Raw genomic sequence first — 21,735 nt, 5'->3', positions numbered from 1 at the left:
ATATATATATATATATATATATAAAAAAAATCATTTTTTATATATAAATATATATATATATATATATATATATAAAAAATCATTTTTTATATATATATATATATATATATAAAAAATCATTTTTTATATATATATAAAAAATCATTTTTTACCATCTTCTTTTAATATGTTGCCAACTTAATGGAGGTGCAATAATAAATTGATCCCCCTGACAAAATGTCCCTATTTATCTGTGATGGCTGACGTCACTCAAAAGGTGTTTAGTGAACCCTACAGTTCTCCATCAGCCACAGATTGTGTCCTTGTGTGACGTCCATTTTCAAGTGCCAGTTCCATTAACACCCTACTAATAACATCTTCCTGTGTTAGTTCATCTCCCTAACCAGCAGGGTGATCCAAATAGACTGTGAAATGATCTACCTACAAAGTCAGCTATCTACATTTGCGTTTTATTAATGCGCAGGTATTAAAATATATATATATATATTTATATATATATATACACGTGTGGGAGGAAGCAGTTGAAATGAACAGAAAAGTCTGAACTGCAACAATAGATGTGATCAAGTGTCGGGAGAGTACAGTCAGTGAAGTCAGGGTTGTCCTCAAATAGCTTGTGATTCTGCCCTGACGGGTCACGTCAGGACACGCTGGCAGACAGCCCGGTCTGGAAACGAGCGAGTCTCCGCTTCAAACAACGTTCCATACCACGTGGTTTTTAACGGGCAACGCATTGCTCGAGCCTCCTCCTAACACATGTATAGTAATAGTAAAATATTGTATATTTTTGCCAGGTTTCCTAAATTGTTAAGAGCACCGAGAGTCGCCGAGGAGTGACGTCAGGACGTATCACATTGAATGATGACGCCGTTAGATCATTACAAAAAAAAAAAAAATCTGCCGTTAAAAAAAAAATCAGAGAATTAGGTCAGCAAGCTAACAGTACAACGGCCACGCGATGCCTGTGGCCGCCGTATTTTTGACTGTATGACTTTAACAAAGGCGCGACTCGGGCACGACATAACCTGAAGAGGTGAGAGATGTCCGGTGTTTCCAGCATCTGCAGACGGAGACGTAGCCGATAGACCGGTTCGTCCGTCTGTCTGTCTGTCTGCCTGCCTGCCTGCCTGCCTGTCTGCCTCCCTCCGCTGGGTTTTGGAGACCCGCAAGCCCCCCCAAAAAAACGTAAACGCTAGCTAGCTACTGTACCTAGTCCCGGCCCGGCTGTGGCTGATGGTTCACCGGGAGAAGGAGAGACACCGACAGACTGAACCCGGAGCTCTCGGGGAATCTCGCCTCGACCGCCTGGTAGCAACACAGTGCACGTTTCAGTAGTTCCAGTAAGTTTACCGCCAGACATGATCAATAACGATGACTGCCCGGCTAACACCGGCTAGTTGGCCCGCCTCACATACACGCTAGACGCCTCACAGCTAAATTGGAGGTCCTCTCATTTTAATTCATCAACGGTACTTTAATCATTTCGAATTAGCTAGCGCACACCTCCACATTGTTATTGATGTGCTAACTGTTAATCCCAATGATCTCACGATGGCAGCACAGCACAGAGTGCACAGTTAACGTTGTTGTTTCCACTGTGCAATCTATTTAACAAGACTGTACCAGCAGCAATGCCCCTCAGGCATGCTGCTGTGGTGTCTTGAACACTGAAATCAAACATTTACAGTTACCAGTTAATGTGCAACGTTAGAGAATCTAAAGCATATCCTGGTGGTTGAATTAATCAGTGATATAATTTGGGCCCTGCTAGTGTTGGAATATCAATAACCTGTATTTTTGTGGGTTTACCCTGTGATACAGTCCCAATGTATTGAATGAAGGTTTGGGGCGACAAGTCGGTTATTAAAGTTATTGTCCTTCATGTGGAATATTGTTTTAGGATTTTTACAAAAGTCAAGATGTCGGAATCTGGAGTATCTGCTGCATAGAATGTAAAAATAGACGGTGAAAAATGGCCATCACAATCTCCCAGAGCCCAAAGGACACGTCTTCACATTGCTTGTTGTGTCCAACCAACAGTTCAGAGATATTCAGCTTAAAAATGCCTCCTTTGTCTAAGTGAGTCATATTTCCTAAAGGTATACAATCTCTACAGAAAAGGGAAACTAGTCCTTTTATACGACTGTGTACGGCCAGTCGTCGAAAGGAGTATCTGAGAATAAAACATCCGAGCATTTTGTGCAATGAACTCTTTTTGGCACAAATCCCTTCTATGACATTTGCGTTTTTGTTTGGTTTCCTCCACCAGAAGCACCTAAATCAAGGACTCTTTGCGTGTGACCACGACCACCTGAGACATGTGAGCCTCCACGCTTCTGTCCCCAGGTCTTCTTTACCCCGAGTAGACGTCAACACAGTGTGGTTTGACAATGTCGAGCCGCCGGAAATCGACCACACCTTGCATGGTGCTGCCCTCTGATGTGGTGGAGGAGAAAACAGAAAGGACAAAGGAGGAAGAGGCGGAGGAGGAGGAGGAGGAGGAGGGGGGAAAGGTTAAAGAGGGAGCAGAGGAGGGGCCGACTGCAGAGGAGCTGGATCAGGCGGTGGTGGTTGTGCCCACCCCTCCAGATACAGGTAAGATTCTGTTTGGCTTATTCTCCTGCGTGTAGACAACAATGGCCCTTAGTTAAGCTGGACGTATACGTAACCCGTGTCAATGAATGTATTCTTACAATCACAGATGAGCCCAGTGTCTCCGCCGTAGAAGACAGCGAAGTCCTCGCTCCCTCCCTGAAGCGCAGCGCTACAAACCCTCCTGAGGATCTGAGCAGCGACCAGGAGCAACAGTACGATACACCCGAAGAGGGAGGCGCAGACCCCGCGGCGATTGCGGCCATTTCCCTCAGCAAGACCCCCATCATGAGGATGAAGACCAAATCCGAACCCAAACGGATCGCCGTTTCCCTGAAGTCCACAGACGAGGCGGTTGAGGGTTTTGGAAGGGGTGGCGAGGGAGAGGTGGAGGGAGATCAGGAGCCCATCGAAGCGCCTCTCGGGCCGATGACGCCTGTGGAGATGCTGCTGCACGACTCCATGAAGCTCGGGGGAGGCGGCTTGCTGGTCAGCCCGTACTCAGAGCAGCAGAGGAAAGCAGCCACTTTAAACCCCACAGTTCTGCCTGCTGGCCTGGCGCAGGTAGAAAGTCTTGATTATACAAGAGTTTACACGGCTCATTGCAGCAGCATTGTGTGTAAGAATACTCCATTACCCATTACTCCATTAACAGTACTTAAATGGCACCCTGTTGCAGGACAACAGCTTGCCAAACGGAGCTCGAGCTGTCCGTTTTTAAAAAAAACCTTTGCCACTACGTAGCATTACCGGTCCAGACTTTTCTTATCTCCTCCCTGTCTTCCTTTTTTATTTCAGGTGCTTTCTGCTTTCCAGGCCCAGCAGAGTGCAGCGGCAGCAGCTCAGTCTCAGCTGCTGATTCCCCTCAGCAGCATACCATCCTACAGCGCAGCGATGGACACCAACCCCCTGCTGGGCAGCACGTACAAGAAGTTCCCTTATCCCTCCATGGCCGAGATCAGCGTTCTGGCAGCACAGACGCAGTTCACAGAGGAGCAGATCAAAGTAGGTGAAAGGTGACAAAGGATGTCGTCGTCGTCTCCCCCCCCGTCTGTTACATCAAAAAGCTACAAACAGAAGCTCCTTTACGCTGTATATTTATATAGTTAAAAGACTCCTCAATCTTCAGTTAGAATTTAAGTCTGTTTCATTTTGCCTTTTCGCTTATTTTGTAAATTGAGTCAAATGTACTTGATCTACACCCAGGTGTGGTTCTCAGCCCAGCGGCTGAAGCACGGTGTGAGCTGGACTCCTGAAGAAGTGGAGGAGGCCAGGAGGAAACAGTTTAACGGCACGGTGCACACCGTGCCTCAGACCATCACCGTCATTCCTGCTCATCAGCTCTCGGCAGCTGCCAACGGCCTGCAGTCCATCCTTCAGACCTGCCAGATAGTGGGCCAGCCCGGCCTGGTGTTCACACAGGTAGGTAAGGAAAGAAAACACGCCGTACCTAACTGGACTCGGCTTTGACCCACCTCGCCTTGAACCCAGTTAACTTAAGACTGGTCTGAAATGCTTTCAGTTAAATCAGCTGCTTTGTTTCGGCTGGTTTCATGTCTCCACTAAAAGTCAGCCTGGCGTGGCTTGAATTAGATTTAACTTGAAACAATGTGATTGTTGATATTTTTTGATTGGACATGACTTTGACTTTTTCCATTCAGATACTGTAAGCGTCTGGCTGTCCGTCTCATCCTCACATTCTCCGTGTCATTACTTTCTGACTCTGTGTAGGTCGGCCCAGGGGGGCACCTCCCAGTCACCAGTCCCATCACTCTGACGGTGGCAGGGCTGCCCAGTCAGTCCCAGAGCTCCAGCAGAGTTTCCTGCCAGCCCACCCCAACAAACAGTGAGCTGAAACGGGCTACCACCATCCAGCCTCCCTCTCTCTCTCCACAGGTAGGGACAGACCTGCTTGCTGCCTTTCAGGCAAATATTCAATTTCTGTCAACAAGTAAGTTTTTTTTTTTTATGTTTTGACCTCAGTCAATGCACAAAGTTACTACATTGTGTCTCTATCAGTTGCATGTCTGAACTCAAAGTTGCACACATCTCATCTGTAGCCATGTTGTCTTCGTCCTAGCAGGTACTCGGTAGCCCTGTATGTGAAATGGCCCTGTAGAAACCCATATTTAACATCTCCCCTCCCCTTTCCAAGGAGAACTCGGCCCTCAGCGCCGACACATTCGGTTTGCGGCCCAAAAAGTCCAAAGAGCAGCTGGCCGAGCTGAAAGCCAGCTACCTGAAAAACCACTTCGTCACTGATGCAGAAATTTCCCGGCTGATGAAGGTCACCAACCTCACAAAGGGAGAGATCAAGAAATGGTTCAGTGACACCAGGTACAACCAGCGCAACTCCAAGAACAGCCACGTCATTGTTTTCCATGACGGAGGGGGCAGAGGAGGAGGCGGCGGCTGTGGAAGCAATGCCAGCACCACCATTATTATTGACTCAAGCGATGAGACCCCGACTTCTCCCCATCCTCCACGCACTCCGCCCGTGAAGGACAAGGAGACGCGGCCCAAAACATGGAATCCGTTCCCAGATTTCACTCTGCAGAAGTTTAAGGAGAAGACTCCGGAGCAGCTGGTGGTGCTGGAGGAAAGTTTCGAGAAGAACAGCACCCCATCAGATGAAGAACTGAGCCGCCTGAGGACAGAGACCAAGCTGACCCGGAGGGAGATTGATGCCTGGTTCACTGAGAGACGAAAAATGCCTTCTGCCAGTACTTCCTCCCCAGATTCTTCAGATGGAGGAAAGATGGAGGCAGACGGAGCGAGAGGAGGAGCCAATTCTTCTTCTCCTTCTGCCTCTTCTTCTCGTAAAGGTAGTCACACACCTCCCGGCGGCCGCAGTAAGCAGCTGCCCACCAGCAGCAGCAAAGACATGAAAGATAAGAGTAAAAAGACTCCAGAGCAGCTCCACATCCTGAAAAGTGCCTTCGTGAGGACCCAGTGGCCCACACCAGAGGAGTACGACCAGCTGGCCGAAGAGAGCGGCCTCCTTCGGTCCTACATAGTCAGCTGGTTCGGGGACTCCCGGTACTCGTGGAAGAACAGTAACCTGAAATGGTTCTTCCAGTACCAAAGTGGCAACGTCGAAGGGCCAAATGGCGGAGGAGGCAATAAAATGGGAAGCAGCGGCAGCGGCGGCAGCGGCGGCAGCGGCAGCGGCGGCGGCGGCGGCGGCAGCAGCACCGGTCGAAAAAGACGCAATCGAAATCGCGGGTGGGGGCGGTCCAGAACCAGAAGGCAGCCAAGAAGGTCTGCCTCCTCCAGCGCAGATGTCGATAGATCTCCCCCGTCCAAGAAGTTCAAGACCGGGAGGGAGATTCTGAAGGAGTACTACATGAAGCACCATTTTCTCAATGAGCAAGACCTGGACGAGCTTGTCACCAAGACCAACATGAGCTACGAACAGGTAACTACATGTGAACATTACATGTTGTTATTGGGATGTGAGGATTTGAATGAAAAAAGTGATCCAGCAGAATTCAGAAATGTATAATATGTGTCGAATGCAAACTCATGCTCATGTCATTAAAACTCAGCAGTTAACAGTCACCACAACGTTCTTGCACAGTATAGCAGTGTTCTAAAAAGTCCCTCATCAGGTGAATCTGAGGACATGAACTCGGTGTCCTCGGTGTCCTCACACGGTTAATGCATTTCTCCCTCCGTCAAAAGGTGAGGGAGTGGTTCGCCGAGGTGCAGCGGCGCTTGGACACGGGGTCGGACCCCTTCGTGGAGGCGGCTGCAGGGAGGACGGTCGGGGGCGAGGCGGGAGAGGGAGGGGAGACGCAGGGAGAGGTGTCCGCGGCCATTGAGCAGCGGACCGGCGCAGGAATGGGCGACGACGAGGAGGAGGAGGAGGATGATGAAGGAGACGAGGAGGACGGCGGCGACGATACGGACGACAGTGAGGTTTGGGAGCCGTCACGTAGCGTCAGGAAGTCCTTGTCGGTCTCTGAAGACTAATGATTGTGGAAAAAACACGGTGACGCATTACAGAAGGTTACAAGAGAAACAGTGGTGTGATCAATGCTGGACGAGCGTTAGCTGAACCAAGTATTTTTGCCACTGATTTCTACTCATTTGCAACAATAATTCACTGTATTTTCAAACTATTTCTGAGATCACGACCACGTGAGACTAACAGATGGACTATTAGCTTTAGCTCATTCTCGCTATGCTTCTGTTATTCACTGTCAGTAATGTGTAACAGTTGAGACCAGAGTCGTGGTAAAGAAGGAGTTTTTAAGAAAACCCCTAAAACACCGTACTGTGATAAAGCTAAAGAAAACGTTACACAATATTTTGACAAAAAGGAATACCATAAAGTGCAATCTTCAACTGAAGATGAAATATGTTGTAATTAGCCCCTCCCCCTCCCAAAAAAGGGTGTAACTAGACCAGTGTTGGGCAGGTTACTCAGTCAGTGTTTTGTTCTTAATACTCATTTAAAAGGTAATAATATTTTTTACTTTTTGCATTACTTGGTATCAAAAGCAAGTAGTTTTGTTACTGGTTATGTCACTAAATTACTGAAAAGGACACCAGTCTGCTACAGTGCAACTGTGCAGACATCAGACCGGTCGGATAGAACTCAATATTCTGCTTTTTGTTAACGAAGGACACGTCTGGTTACCAACTGTGAGACCAGTTCAGTGCCTGAGAGCATTTAAACGATCGCCACACCCGCTGACCGACGCTCCCCTTTCACCCAACAGTGCTGCGCGTTGCGGTACTGCACATGTATGCATGAACCAAAGCAGGAGGTGCACATGGAGAAGCCCACACGGTCCTCAGTGGCAATTATTATTATTCAAATTTCAACCGAGGGTGCAACATTTTCAGCTGACGGTGCAGCACGTGCTTCTGCACTCCGTCTCTTCGATCACACATGCGCCCCGAGGCGACATTTGCCCAAAGATGCATCATCGTAACACAAGCTTACCTGGTGCAAAAATGAATAACTGTATATATATATAATTACTGTTTAGGAAAATGTAATCCCTTACACCCGTCATTACTGGGGAATGTAATGCGTTACTGAGTACCACGTTTCTGCCCAACACTGATCCAGACGCATTCGTACATTTGATTGCAATAGATGAATACTGACTGTGTGAGAGACTCTATGTCGACGATGCCCCTTGTTAAATGTGCTCCTTGCTCGCTCAGATGAAGCCAGTAAGGGAGATCTATTCACCCAGTTATGCTGCATTTCCTTGAGACGGTACTTGGAGCCTGTTATGAGCACAGGCCTAAATTCAAACTTCGATCTCCAACGTTGTGAATGTTTTAGCCCTGGTCCAAAACAGGGAAATAAAATGACTCATCTTTGTATTTATAAGGGTCCCTAAAAAAAGAATCGCAGCTAGATGTCACTGCAGATCAACGTCCCCAATGAAGCTAGCGCGCATCTGTATACATACGACAGTATCTTTATTTCTAGCGCCTGTGCAGTTCATCGCAAGGACTGGGAATGACTCAGTAGGTTCTTTGAGCTAACACGGATTGATGATGACACTGAGGGTCTAAACGTCTGAAACGACACGAGACAAAGTACCTTACTGCTGAATGAATGCTGATGCCGCCATGCTTTTAACCACAGGACGTCTACTCAAGTCTTCCCTTTACTGCAGCTCGTTGTTTCACGAGTGTTATAGATTTTTAACTGAACACGTACAGGTCTGAGGGGAAAATGCCACCGTATGCGTTTAGTATGCACTGCTAGTAATGTTGTTACTCTGATGTTTAACCTCTTGATGGAACACATCCTGTATTAACATAGTGACCCTTTTTTTAAAGGGTGATTCTGACAGCGTGAGGCTGTTGTCCCAAAGTTGAATGTGTTGTCTCCCGAGCAGTGAGCTCCGGACGTCTGCGTCCTCTGAAGTCATAATAGAAATGTACTCGAGGTGAGTCTCCATGGGTGGAAAGGATTGAAATCATTTGAAGATGGGGAATGTCAGTATTGCGGAGTTTTGCCCCCAAAACCATGTAAATGTAAGCAGCAGCAGCAGCTGCAGCTCCAGTGTCAATTTTTAGAGTAATTCAATCCAACAAGTTTACCACCATGACTGCAATCAGCAACACCTTGAGGACTGGGCTCACGTCAAACACGAGGCCCGTGATCAGTTTGGACCTTGACCCGTACATTAAGAACCACCGTTGAGCAGTATTTCAAATAGTCATTTGACTCCAGTCTGCACTGAAGAGACAAACGTGAAGCACCTAAAGTAATCTTTAAAAAAAAAAGCACTTTGTCCACTTGTATGCACGGCGGACTAAATCCTGATTTGGCACCTTAACCTCTTATTATACCATGAAATGGCTCTGAGAGACCAGCTCTGCTTTGTATACAAACTGCACCAGTGTTTTGCCTTTTTTTAAATCCTTGATGTGTTTTCAGGAGGACGAATCAATTCATCCACTTTTCTAATGTGTTGTTTATAAGGCTCAAAAAGCTAGTAGAACAATCACCACTTTCTTTCGCTATATTGCACAATTTGAGCACCATTTTTAAGCTTTTATCCATTAGAACATGCACATGTGTTGTCATTATGTTTTGTATTTTTTTTTGCTTTAAACCATTTGAATTGTTTCCCATCTCTCCTTCTCTGCTCCCAAATAGCCCCCCCCCCCCCCCCCCCCCTCCAGTCCTCTTTTGTTTAATGAATGCCTAACCTAAACCTATGACGTGCACTTCCCGAGATATGTTTCTGTAAATGTAAGCAATGTCCTGTTTGGTTCTCTGTCTCATTAAATTGTCTACAAAAACAGGCAGACAGACAGGGCTGTACGAACATCTCCAAAAGACTGAAACTGTTCAGCAAATTAAAACGGGACGTTCTTGGAAAATTCGCTTTCTCTCGTGGAAGGAATTGTTATGATGCGTGAAGAAGCAGCGCAGCGTTCCCTCTGTGGTGGGAAGTCTACCAAATAACCATCCTCTGTCTAACTGTTCTCCTGGCGCTTTACTGCGTTAATAGACGGAGAACTGTCTCGACCGCAGTTCTTCAGAAGCGGAGGAGAGAGACTCTGATGAAGCTCTGCAGATAAACCTATGTGCCTACATGGCTTGTACACAGTTGTTGGAACAGAATGTCACCAATTCCTGAAAAGAAGACGAGAGAGACTCTGTGAATGCTCTGGGAATCGCATCCTGTTTGGGGATTTGTAAGGAAAGGCTTGTTCAAACTTAAGTTGTGAGGAGTTTCCTGCTGACGCTGAGAGATGCCTCGATGCTCTGGACATGACGTTGGAAACATCAGCTGTAAGTCCTCGAACGGATACGTGTGTTGTAGTATTTCACCGAGCGCTCGTCACACTACATGCTGGGACCTTTTCAGCCGTCCAAGAAGCATTCACCCGTGAAGGCGTGAGCTCACAGACCTGTGACTGGCTGGTTTATAGCAACCGCAGGAGCGCTGGAGCCTTGACGCACTTTGTCGTAATGTGACAAGTGCTTGGCCATGAAAAATAACAAAATCTCAAAATGTAAAGGTATACCTTTTTGTCTAATACTGCATGCAATAACCAAGACAAACAACTGCTCATTTTGTACATACAATATTTTGGGTTGGTATACTTGGCACAGTAGAAGCCTAATCTGGGATTAAGTCTTTCTTTTTTCTTAAATCATGGACACCTTTTAGTCCTTTTATCACCACATTTGCAGTCAATGTACAGCAGCCATTCTGTGCCCTTTGTGTTGAATCCTGGAGCTTCACATGCTAGTATGTAACATGTATGCTAATGTGTAACATGATCCAAACTGGCTGTCTGCAGTTGGCTCGTTTTTAATCCACAGGTTAGGCTTAATCCTGCCCCCCGGGTATCCAGCCCACCGTCTTTTACAGTGTGCTCTGTCTTTCCTATAGTCGGTCTGTTTTCAATGGTTTTATATGTTTCTATCTATGAAAACTGTGTCTTTACAGCAATCTCCAGACATCAGTGGATTGCTCGTTAACAAGACAGACTCATTCGATATGTACAATAGAGTAGTGTTTTTAAAACTAGAGTCAGTTTCAGTGTTCAGACTGTGTTGCTCGCGTGGCTTTTTTTGGTACTTTTGGTTGCAAAAGTATAGAATCAGAACTCAACAGAAAAGACATGTTCATAGATGAAGGGATGGCTGTAACCCATGTCCTGGGAGCACCGGGGAAATGTGCTTTGATCGCTAATAATGTGTCCAAAAAAACAGATGCATTAAGCTGAAAAATGACTTGGTCATTTAGAAGTTTGGGAGAATCTAATAAAAGATACAAATCTGTTATAATTATTATAGGGAATGTAACATCTCGTGTTTTTCTGTGGATGTTTCCGCCTCTGCCGCACACATTTTGACCATTCTGTTTGAATCTGTGTCTCATGAGTCCCCCAACGTTATGGCATGAGCATTAATAAATCCCTTTAAATGATCTTCTGTCCATTAGACGGTAATGATGCACTACAAATATCAAACGAACCTTCTGTTTTCAGTATGAAAGGGGACATGTCTGCTCCTTGAGTTGTGATTTTAAATCCAACAGTCCTCATGTATCCCAGTTGACCTTGTGCAGTAAAGCTCAGAGCCACCGTTGTGATCGGAGTCGTTTACCTGATGTCCTATTGTGCACATGTCATATCTGTAACCTCTGCTCTACTTCTGCTATAGTCCTCACTTGTTTGCTTCTATTTAGACAGGTAGTCGGTTGGATGTTTCTTACAGCGATCAGAGAGTCAAATGTGTTCACTATAGAGCAGCCAGCTTTTTGGCAAAAAAAAGAAAAAAAAGAAAGGAAAAAAAGACACCTTGATGTACTGATGATTTTCTTTTGTTTTTCATTTACAGTGAATTTTTCACCTTCTGGTTTTTCTGATCTAATTTGTGTCTGTTGACCGTTTTTACCCCAAGTAATTGCTTCTCAGTGGCGTGCTTTGCTTTGAACATGCTTCACTTTGTTCCCGCTTCAATACAACTCTTACTTCTACATATGTTTCACTGAATGGTGACGGATCTCTCAGCTCCTGTATTACGTTCCAGTTGGTTCCGTAGACACAGACGCTATAGGAAGAAAACAACGATCTAACTGTATACTCTCAATAAACGTTGGAATGGAACATGAAAACGACTTACTCCGGGTTGCAGGCAAAGATCTCTTCGTTGATATTCTGTGTCTACAGAACTGACACTTCCATCTACACTAAGTTATTCCTCCACTGTCTCTACATCTGAAATGTGTTGAGACCTGAGAGTATCTGTCACACACTTTGATTAAACATGGTATGTATGTATGTGCGTTCTCCTCTGCAGGCTTGCTTTAGAAAACTTAGCTTTTCCTTTTCGCGGTCCCTCAGTCGTCGGCTACCAGCTGTGAGGCAGACCATTTGTACAATGTTAATTTAAAACCCCAGCTTTTACTGACGCTCTGCTTTTGATTTCTCGCTTGATTTAGATAAGATTTATATTTTATACTTGTTTGAGGACAAAAACCCAATAAATTTTGATCAAAAGATGTGCGGTTGTGAGCAACATTTTGCTTGTTTTGCTTTGAATAAATGTGAAATGAAGCAGTCTGGACTAAATACAGAAGCGTAGAGGAACATACATGGATCACATTCAAACTATGACCCAACAAGCCGGTCACCATTTGGTGCTTTTGAGGTGTAACAATTCATCAATGGAGCCAACTTCTTCTGAGGAAGTCATCGTCACTGTTGAGAGTATTAACAGTTTACTAACTAAACCATCGGTGACGCGGTGTCATTTGTTGAAAATACATAGTTGTTGTTATTCTTATTTTCTTAGAGTCCATCAAAAGGCCACATGTTGAACCTAAACACGTACAGTCAGGTCCATAAGTATTTGGACTGTGACACAATTTGTCTAATTTTGCTTCTTTACACGACCCCAGTGGATTTAAAGTAATCAGTCAACATGTGGTTGAAGTGTAGACCTTCAGCTTTAATTCAATGGATATAACAAAAATAAAATCACAATGACCGTTTAGGAATTACAGCCACTTCTACACAGTCATCCACATGTTCAGAGGCTCAAAAGTAGTTGGACCATTGTCTGACAAACGGTTTCATGGCCAGATGTGTTCTGTTCTTCAGAACATCTACTGAAGTCAAGAAGACTCTGGAGGAGGTAGACGTTCCATTGTTAAAGTCTACAATCAAGAGACGCCTTCATGAATGTAAATACAGAAGGTGAACACCACTGGTGCCACTGAAGAACAGGAAGGCCTCATTAGACTGTACCAGAACACATCTGACCCAGACCGACCAGCTTCAGAAACAGGTTCTTTGGACCGATGAAACCAAGATTAAGATTAAGAAAAGTGTGGAGAAAGAAAGGAGCGGCTCATGATCTGAAACAAACCACATCATCTGTTGAACATGGTGGAGGCAGTGATATGGATGGGCATGAATGGCTGCCAATGGAACTGGGTCACTGGTGTTCACTGATGATGTCACAGCTGATAGAAGCAGCAGGATGAGTTCTGAGGTGTGTAGGGCTGAACTATCTGCTCAGATTCAGACTAATGCTACTAAACTGATTGGATGAGCCTCACAGTGCAGATGGATAACCACCTAAAACATGCTGTGAAGTCAGTCACCTGATCTCAACACAAGTGAGCAGCTTTTCACTTTCTGAAGATAGAAGTGAAGCAGAAAGACCCACAAACAGGCAGCAGCTGAAGGAGGCTGCAGTAGAAGGTCTGTCAAAGCATCTCCAGGGAGGAAACTCACCGTTTACTGATGTTTATGGAGCCAGACTTCAGGCACTCATTGACTGCAAGTATTAAAAATAATGATTATATTCACAATCATGTTAGTTTGTCCAACTACTTTTGAGCCTCTGAAGATGGGGATGGCTGTGTAGAAATGGCCGTAATTCCTAAACGGTTATTGTGATATCTTTGTTATATCCATTGAATTAAAGCTGAAGGTCTACACTTCAACCACATGTTGACTGATTAGATTCAGATCCACTGGAGTCGTGTAAATAAGCAAAATTTGAAAAATTGTGTCACAGTCCAAATACTTATGGACCTGACTGTAACTGACTTGCAGACCTACAATAACAGTGCTTCACACAGACGCAGGTAGACTAGATTTGTATATATTTGCGTTTAACATAATGTTAAAGGAAATGCTGTGGTATTTGTGTGTGTTGGAACACTCGTGCATTGACTGTAGGTTGACCAGAGAGAGCATTGCAGTCCTAATGTGTTGACAGACGTGAATGTGGATCTGGAGGTGCTTTGCCTATGGAAATGACAGCCGGACTGGCAACCAGGAGAGATGACGTTGCACGGGGTTTCTGTATTTCTATAAAGGCAGCGGTCAGGGAAGAGAGATAAGTGCAAATACAGCTGTGGCTGGAAGAAGGCATCATTTTGAAATCATTGTCAAGAGATAAAATTCCATCCATCCATCCATCCATTATCTTCAACCTCTTCTCCTCAACAGGTCGCCAGGCTATCGCAGGGCAAACGGCAGACAAGGTAAGGGAATTTAGTACATCCCAGATTGTCCATTTTCTTTATTTTGTAATCTTAAAGTGTCCTTACAAAGTATGTCTTCCTCTTAGATGTAGGTAGATACATTTGTGCAATGTAAAATAAATGTATTCCTCATCTCATTTGTGGTCACTTGTATAACATTTAACTTGTCCCGAGTCAACTGATGTATATCTGTATATGTTCTCCTTCAAAGTAAAGATGCTGTGGAGTCTAATATTAATCTCTTTGATTGGTAAGTAGCTCCCTATATGTGCATGCATATCAGTGTTTTTTTTTTAAATGATTGACACAGAATGAGTTGAAAGGCCGGTCAACAAAAATGTCAATCAATGATAAACTGTAAATTTACCGCAAATTGCTCAAAACTCCCAAATGAAGCACATGTGATTTCATCTTTTAGACAGAGGATTTGACTGTATTGATGTATGGGTATTCTGTGCTTAATGATGTATTACCAACCACTGATATCATAGTTTCCAGCAACTTCAAATGGAAAATGAAATAAAACATGAAAATGGGAGCAGGAATTCTTATATAACCCTCTGTTGTTTCACATTTCACAGGACGTGCACGGTTAAACAAAAATAAAGATGCAACAAGTCGGACTTAATGCGTTTTTACACTACAGTCTAATGTCTCTCAAGTCATGCAAAAAAGTATAAACATTCCTTTTCTGTTTGTATCTACAGCTCTCTGCAATGCAACTAACGTAGAAGTACTGAACGGGACAACATCACAGTCATCAACCTACAAAAAATACAGTTCTGAAAGAGCTATTACGAGCAAGTGTTCTCGCACCGAAGAACAGATCAACTCCTGGTGGAGAATTGACCTGGAGGGTGTCTTCAGAATACATTATATCAGTATCTTCAACAAAAAACATCACAATAGTAATTTGAACGGTGCTCAGATTTACATTGGGAACTCTCGAGAGAAGAACGGCACCACCAACCGCATGTGGGTCCATTACCTTCATGTTACTCTGAATTGCTTTATTTCACATTTTCAGTAGGCGTCGGCCTAGTCTGCGCCTCTCCATCTCATAAGTCCATCTGTTTCTCTCTTCCAGGTGTAAAAACATCACAGACTTGGAGAACAAACAGAGGGACCTCTTTTTTTATACGGATGTGTCGGGGCGCTACATCACTGTGTTCTTCCCGAAAATGAACTTTTTAGTTCTGTGTAGAATGAAGATCTACGGCACAAAAAAAGGTACACAATGTTCTTATCCACAAAGTGAGTCGCTAGAGATGAGTTAATACTTTACTGGCATATCTCCTTTGAGGTTAAATGTGGACAAAAGGCCATGAACACAGACAAACTGTAATCTACAATAAAGTATAAAATAAAGTGCACAAACAAACAGATAACAGTACTATAAACAAGTCAAATGTAAGTGTATATGAGAAACACAGAAGGGATGTGCAGGGGAATGAACCGGTAGGAAGTTGTCCTGGGGGTGTCAGAGTCAGTGGGGGTCCCCGGCTTTGTTAATGAGTCCAACTGAAGGACCAAGACCTCATGTGGCCTGAGGTCTTGGTCCTGATGGACCGCAGCCTCCTGCCAGATGGAAGGGGCTTGAACGGTTTGTGTCCAGAGTTCTAGTAAATAATTACACACAGTTTTAAAACTGTTGTGTGTCTGCTCTCACCCTCAAAATCCTTGTGCATGTTCACTTATTTCGTTTTTATTCACTTTTTTAAAAAAAAAATTTATTTTTTAGAATCACCCTTTCAGTTGATCAGAGAGAACAAGACGTGGGTAGAAGCACTGGAACACTGCAGGCACCAAGACATGCACCTGGCTTCCATCGTTGACGGAGAGACCCAGACCTGGGCTGAGTTGGAGGCCAGAGATTCCGACACTCGCTTTGTGTGGCTGGGCCTTCGCTACACCTGCACCCTCGAGTTCTGGTTCTGGGTCGAGGATCTGCCTGTAAAATTCAGTCGCTGGGCTGCAAACAGTAAGATAGACGACTGTAACATGAGTGGTGCCATGGAGAGACGAGAGAACCATTTGTGGTTCAGCAAATCTGCCGTCAAAAAATTTAATTTCATATGCGCAAAGTAAGAGAAATCTATGTTTGCTTTTCTCAGCAAGGGTCACTAGTGGCGTTGGTGTGTTGTCTGCTCTAACATGTGGCGTCGGTGATGGGTTCAGGCCCAGTGCAGCAGCTTTCCACATGAAAATGATGGAATGAAGCAGAGGGCATTTCCACTTCCATCTGAAGCTTTAGCATGGTTTACAACATAACCGATATCACTTGTTTTTTAGTAACTTACATTTTTTTGTGTGGACAAAGCGCAAGTTTTTCTTCGCAACAGAGTCCCTTTATAGAAAACCTCTTATTTTACCGCAGCAGGGTCTGACAGTCTGCCCCGCTCAGTCCTGGTTCTGGTTCTCCCTTCCCTCCAGCGGAGCAGTAATACGACCTGGGCCTCCAGCAGCGAGGTGAAGATCGACTCTTGGCCGGGGAAAGAGGGTTGAGAATAACTATGTAGAAATAGCCAATCTTGTTACTGATGGTCTCGATTATGAAGGTCATATAGAGTCATCAGTATTAAATGAGATTGTTTCACCTCCAGTTAAACGTTCCTCGTGTTAAGTGTAATTAATGTATTTCAGGTTTTGTATGCACTTACTTTGTAAAAATGTTTGCAATGTGTTCACAGTGGTGTAAATGTATCCATTTCATTATACTGTACAATATTGATATTATAGCAACATGTTTTTGAGGTTCGTAGGCTTTTGTTCGACTGTGTAAAACCTTTGTTTCAACATCAATAACGTTTTTTAAATTCACTTCTTTTAAAATGGCGTTGGGCATTTCCATGGCCTGTCCTTATTTCATTAACTAATGCTGATGTGAAAAAAATCTGCTCATTCAGAAATGTTTGAAATGTCTCTCAAATATACAGGAATTAAAAAAAAGCATTTCCATTTGTATTAAATCTATTTCTTATATATTCTTAAATATCTGGATGTACGGTTGATATTATATATGTGTTCACTTTTTTAGGTTGGACACTATGAAGATGTAAACTTGTCTTTCACAATATATGTTTTTCGGGTGTCGGTGTCAGTTTCAATTAAAGTTCAGATGCATTTGAACCTCTCATTCTTGTTATGTTGATGTGTCCTGCATGCGTCCATTTTCATCATGGGTCGGAACCTTTCTGCCCGGAACTATTAAACCCCGGACACTGTATTAGCCGTGCAATTTACAAGTAAGGACTGCGCAACTGCGGTTTAAACAAAACAGTACCCGAGCTTCGGCTAACCTTAGCTGTGTCTGTTGACACGCTCACTTACTGAAATCAGGGACTCGATCACACTCGTCGGGTCCGAATGGAGATATTCGCCTCGTTTGATGACTCGGTGTTTCTGGAGGCGAGAGACCGAGTCTCCGTGACTTTGTGTTCTTACGACGCTAAACTGTGTGAGCCGGAGGTGAGCGGTCCAATTTAAACCGCGCACTTGTTAACAGTAATACAGCTGCAGTGTGGGACACCAGCACTGTGTGTCGATGATGCTGGACGTGAAATGAAGTGACGCCGTCTTCAAAATGCTCTTTAATTGCGATGTGCTGCTGCTAGCTGGTTAGCTAACAGGCTATGGGTGAACGACATATTACACACTTATAGTGTTAAATACGTAACAAGAAAAACGTAAAGAAGAAAATCAAAACAAGTCAAAAGATTAAATCTCACATTGCACACGTGAAGACACAAAAAGATACACGAAGAAATGCAATAAACCAAACTAAGTAGCATGTTGCACATACAAGTTGTGCTCCATACAACTCAAACGTAGACACAGGATGGTGTCTCCGTTCACACTTTGATGTTTAGGCTCGTAGATATAGATTTATAACTGTAAGATACAAATACTTTAAAGAAGAAAAAATTATCCAGTTTCTCCCATGTTTATTTTGTGTGTGTATGATCTTTGCATGTGGAACAACACTTTGGTGGATATGTAACATGTTTGTAGAGTGACTGCATTTTTTTTTTTTTTTTTTTTTTCAAACATTGCTCCAAATGCTATGTGCATTACGTGCTTTTTAAATCTTCTCTTGTTCCTCTGCAGTGGTTCTGTGAGAGTGCTGCTCTCAATACAGACGATCCTCTGGAGAAGCAGAAGATCTATAAGTTCAGAGGTGACTTGGCTGTGAGACAGGGAGACCATCAGGTAATGAAGCAGGCGTTCACTTCACTCAATCCTTTCTACTTTCAAGTCCTTCTCTGCTGACAAACTGCCATTGAAGTTGGTCACAACTTACTTTCTCACTTGTCCATGGGGACTAATTTGCAGCAGCACTGGTGTCACGGGCCAGTATTTGTCTCTGTGGAGCCGCCGACACACAGGACTGAGACTGATGGAGTAGATTCATTTTTTTCAATGTGTAACAAATAATAAGAATACAAAGCAAGAATGAACAGTAAACGTTTACAGCAAATTCTAAATAGATAAATTAACATTATTTGCCTGAAATGAGTAGGCAGAAGTAAACGCTTGTCTGGTCCTTTTCTACAACCAAAATTATTAACTTGATGTTAATCGCATACAATGTTATGAATTCACATTACATTATTCTTGTAATGTAGACATTAACATATTCTTCCCAACAGAGCACAAAAAATAATATATTTAGTATAATTAGCACAAACACGGAATCATCTCCAGATAACACACTGAAACTCCCGGGGGCCTAAAACCCGGTTAAATGTTGGAATATTAAATGTTACTTTCTGTATGTGAACATATACATACACACTGTAAATAAGTTTGTTTTTCCCAATACGTTTACATTAATTGCTTGAGGCGATTACAACACTGGGTTTGACTTGGCTCATAACGTTTGTCACGTCGTGTCATTGGTGACGCGCTCCATTGTCCGCTGTGAGGTGAGTAATCTTCTGTTCTCATGGTACGCTGCGTACAGAAAGCCTTGGATGCGTACAGCAGCTGCCAGGAGTGGATCGCTGACAACAACCTGACCATCAGAAGAGATGTGCTGGAGGGAATGGCCCGATGCTGCACCAAACTGGGACAGAGAGACAGAGCGCTGGACTTTGCCGACTCACTGGTAATTTTCTGAGAGCTTTTTTTCCCTGAAAATGTAGAACGCTGTACCTCAGCTTCATGAAATAATAATACAGATTAAGCTCAGATATTAAGTTACTTGTCAAACAGAAAACGTGTAATCCTCAATCTTCAGTGTGGCTCATTATTGTAATCTGTCGTCTCTTAAACAATGGATGTAAGTTTCCCGTTAGCACCTGAACGCACCATCCCTGAAGAATGTTTCGTCTATGAAATAACATGAATCAAGCTTAAGTTCCTTAAATGTTCTCTGTGATAGACAACCTTTCTGAAGGAGCGAGTCGCATTTTTTTAGTTTCCTAAAATTCAAAGTAAGAGATGTGTCTGAAAGGAGCCAGAACTCTGTAGTAATTAAACATGATCTTTCTCCAGAGCAAAGAAGTGTCCAACACCTGTCACCTGACCAGCCTCCTGCTGCTCAAGGTAGCCAGAACACACACACACACACACACACACACACACACACACACACACACGTAGAAACACATTGTTCTTTGTTTGTGGGTCCCAAATCATTTTACACAAATGTGATAATACTGAGATGTATTCTTTTACCGAAGGTCAGCATCTACCAGCATTTTGGAGCCGTGGGATCAAAGATGTCCGCTCTGCAGCAGCTGTGTAGCCTGCTGCCCTTTAACCCCTGGCACTGGTACAACCTTGGACAGACGTGTCTGCAGCTGCTGGAGAGCGCCAGAACCACAGGTAGGATGGAGTTCACTTCCTGTTTCTTTAAGCACCAATATAACTTAAAAGTAAATTATCCAGGCGAATCGTTGATTCATCGTTTTTTATGGCTATGGTGAATGAACACTGTTGCTCTTTTTCTCAGGCAAGCAGCAAACGCATAGATGATAACTAAATGCTTTGTCCTCATGGTCTGATGTGTTTGCCTCTACTAGGATCGTGTTGGCCAGAGAGGTGTGAGTCCTCAGAAGAGCAGGACGATGGAGGGACTGAGGGACAACAGGAGGAGGCAGCAGAGCTCAGTGAGAACAGAATCTGGCTGAAAGCTTGCGTCTGTTTCATCAGGACGAGGTACAGAGATCCTGATCTCAATGCTTCATATAGTGAAGAAAATATCAGCCAACTTGTTTTCATCTCACAGTATATATTGTAATAGCTGAAAGTCACTGGAAACAGCAGCTGGACCAGATGTTGCGTAAAGCACTGACACTCAACCCTTTTAACTACGAGGACCACCTTCCTAAATATATAAGAAAAAAACAAAACATGAGAAAAATAAATTGTCAGCTGTAATGACCAAAACCAGTATTCTGCTTACCTTCACCCATCACTGCCTTATGAATCCAGATTTAGATTCAAACGTCACTGAAATTATGCTTTGTTTTATTCATGTAAATTACTGAGCATAGTTTTTTTTATTTATTAATCTGACCATTTATTTGGCAGTACCTCCGTGGCCCACTAGATGTCGTTCTGAGGCCCAACAGTGGCCCCTGGCCCAGTGGCTGAGAATAGCTGGTGTAGGCTTAAAAAAAATCAATCTACACCTTATTTTTTAAATAATTATTTTAATCAGTTGTCTCACACATCAGAAGTTCAGCCAGATAATCTGCAAAACATCCACTCAGCGACGATGTAATCTGTGGAGATGTGACAGAGCAAATCTGTAATTTGAGCACTCATTTTAACTGAGTGTTTTATCAAGAGTTTAAATGTGATTCATAGTGTCTGGATGTCTCATCGTCTCTTGTGTCTCCCTCAGACTCCTGCTGAGAATCCTTCGACAGCAGCAGTCCTCCTTCGTGTTGCGGCGCACTGAAAGCACCCTACAAACGACAGATGAGCTGTTACAGAGGCTGAGTCCCAAAGAAACAACCCTGCAGGCTCTCACCGAGGTGAACACTCGCTCCATGTTGTGTCACGGTCTGGATTTCAGGCAGTTTGTGGCCGAGTTAAAGTCAGAGGATAGTTCTTACACATTAGCACACTTTCGGTCTCTCTCTGTTTGAACTCCCAGGTGGTGTCAGAGGACCTAATTCCAGAGAAGATGAGGGAGGACTGCCAGGATGGGGACGGTCTGGCCAGTTTGTGTGTGCAGAGCTTCAGGGAGCGCTGGTGGAACAAGATCCTACTGACCGGTGTGCTAGAGACTGATGGCCGTCAGACACGGACACAGTGCTGACGCTCCAGGGATTCCTGTTTACACAGAAAAGGGACCAAAAGGTCTGTATACATCCCATCAAAACGCAAAAGAAACTGGATGAACTGAAAGCCAGATCAAAGTCCTGCAACAGAAGTGGAAATGCACAAAGACAGTTCAAATGGTAAATTGATGTTGACAATCTCAAAAATACCAAAAAAAAGCACAATATTCAAAAGTATAAATCACATTGTTCACAGTCTGCTCCTATTGGAGCACTGAACCGTGAATCGTTCATTTCAATGCTTCATCCTCTTCATGTGAATGTTCTGCCTAAAATGTCACGTACGCCTTAACATGTTCATATATTAAGAATGATTTTAATAAAAACATTTTTTTCCGAAATATTCT

At 43.9% G+C, this 21,735-nt stretch overlaps 2 protein-coding genes across 2 annotated transcripts; both read left to right on the top strand.

The window, feature by feature from the left end:
* Nucleotides 1–658: 658 nt before the first annotated feature.
* LOC137891137 (zinc fingers and homeoboxes protein 1-like) lies at nt 659–12,095 on the top strand. The gene is made up of 8 exons (XM_068735589.1): nt 659–1,340; nt 2,270–2,595; nt 2,702–3,156; nt 3,391–3,597; nt 3,799–4,014; nt 4,324–4,488; nt 4,748–6,010; nt 6,277–12,095. The coding sequence occupies exons 2-8, from the start codon at nt 2,391–2,393 to the stop codon at nt 6,565–6,567; spliced, it is 2,802 nt and encodes a 933-aa protein (XP_068591690.1). The 5' UTR covers nt 659–1,340; nt 2,270–2,390; the 3' UTR covers nt 6,568–12,095.
* Nucleotides 12,096–17,357: 5,262 nt separating this feature from the next.
* Nucleotides 17,358–21,729, top strand: LOC137891685 (uncharacterized protein C8orf76-like). The gene is made up of 8 exons (XM_068736417.1): nt 17,358–17,561; nt 18,201–18,302; nt 19,057–19,200; nt 19,590–19,640; nt 19,778–19,922; nt 20,120–20,255; nt 20,947–21,079; nt 21,202–21,729. Exons 1-8 carry the CDS (start codon nt 17,460–17,462, stop codon nt 21,364–21,366), a joined length of 978 nt encoding a protein of 325 aa, XP_068592518.1. The 5' UTR covers nt 17,358–17,459; the 3' UTR covers nt 21,367–21,729.
* The last annotated feature ends 6 nt before the right edge of the window (nt 21,730–21,735 follow it).

Source organism: Cebidichthys violaceus, unplaced genomic scaffold (assembly GCF_023349555.1).
Source record: "Cebidichthys violaceus isolate CVI_PGR_0920_01 unplaced genomic scaffold, fCebVio1.0.p SCAF_7, whole genome shotgun sequence".
NCBI classification, from domain to species: domain Eukaryota; kingdom Metazoa; phylum Chordata; class Actinopteri; order Perciformes; family Stichaeidae; genus Cebidichthys; species Cebidichthys violaceus.
Note: the sequence above shows the minus strand (reverse complement) of the source record. Positions and strands in the feature narration are given on the sequence as shown.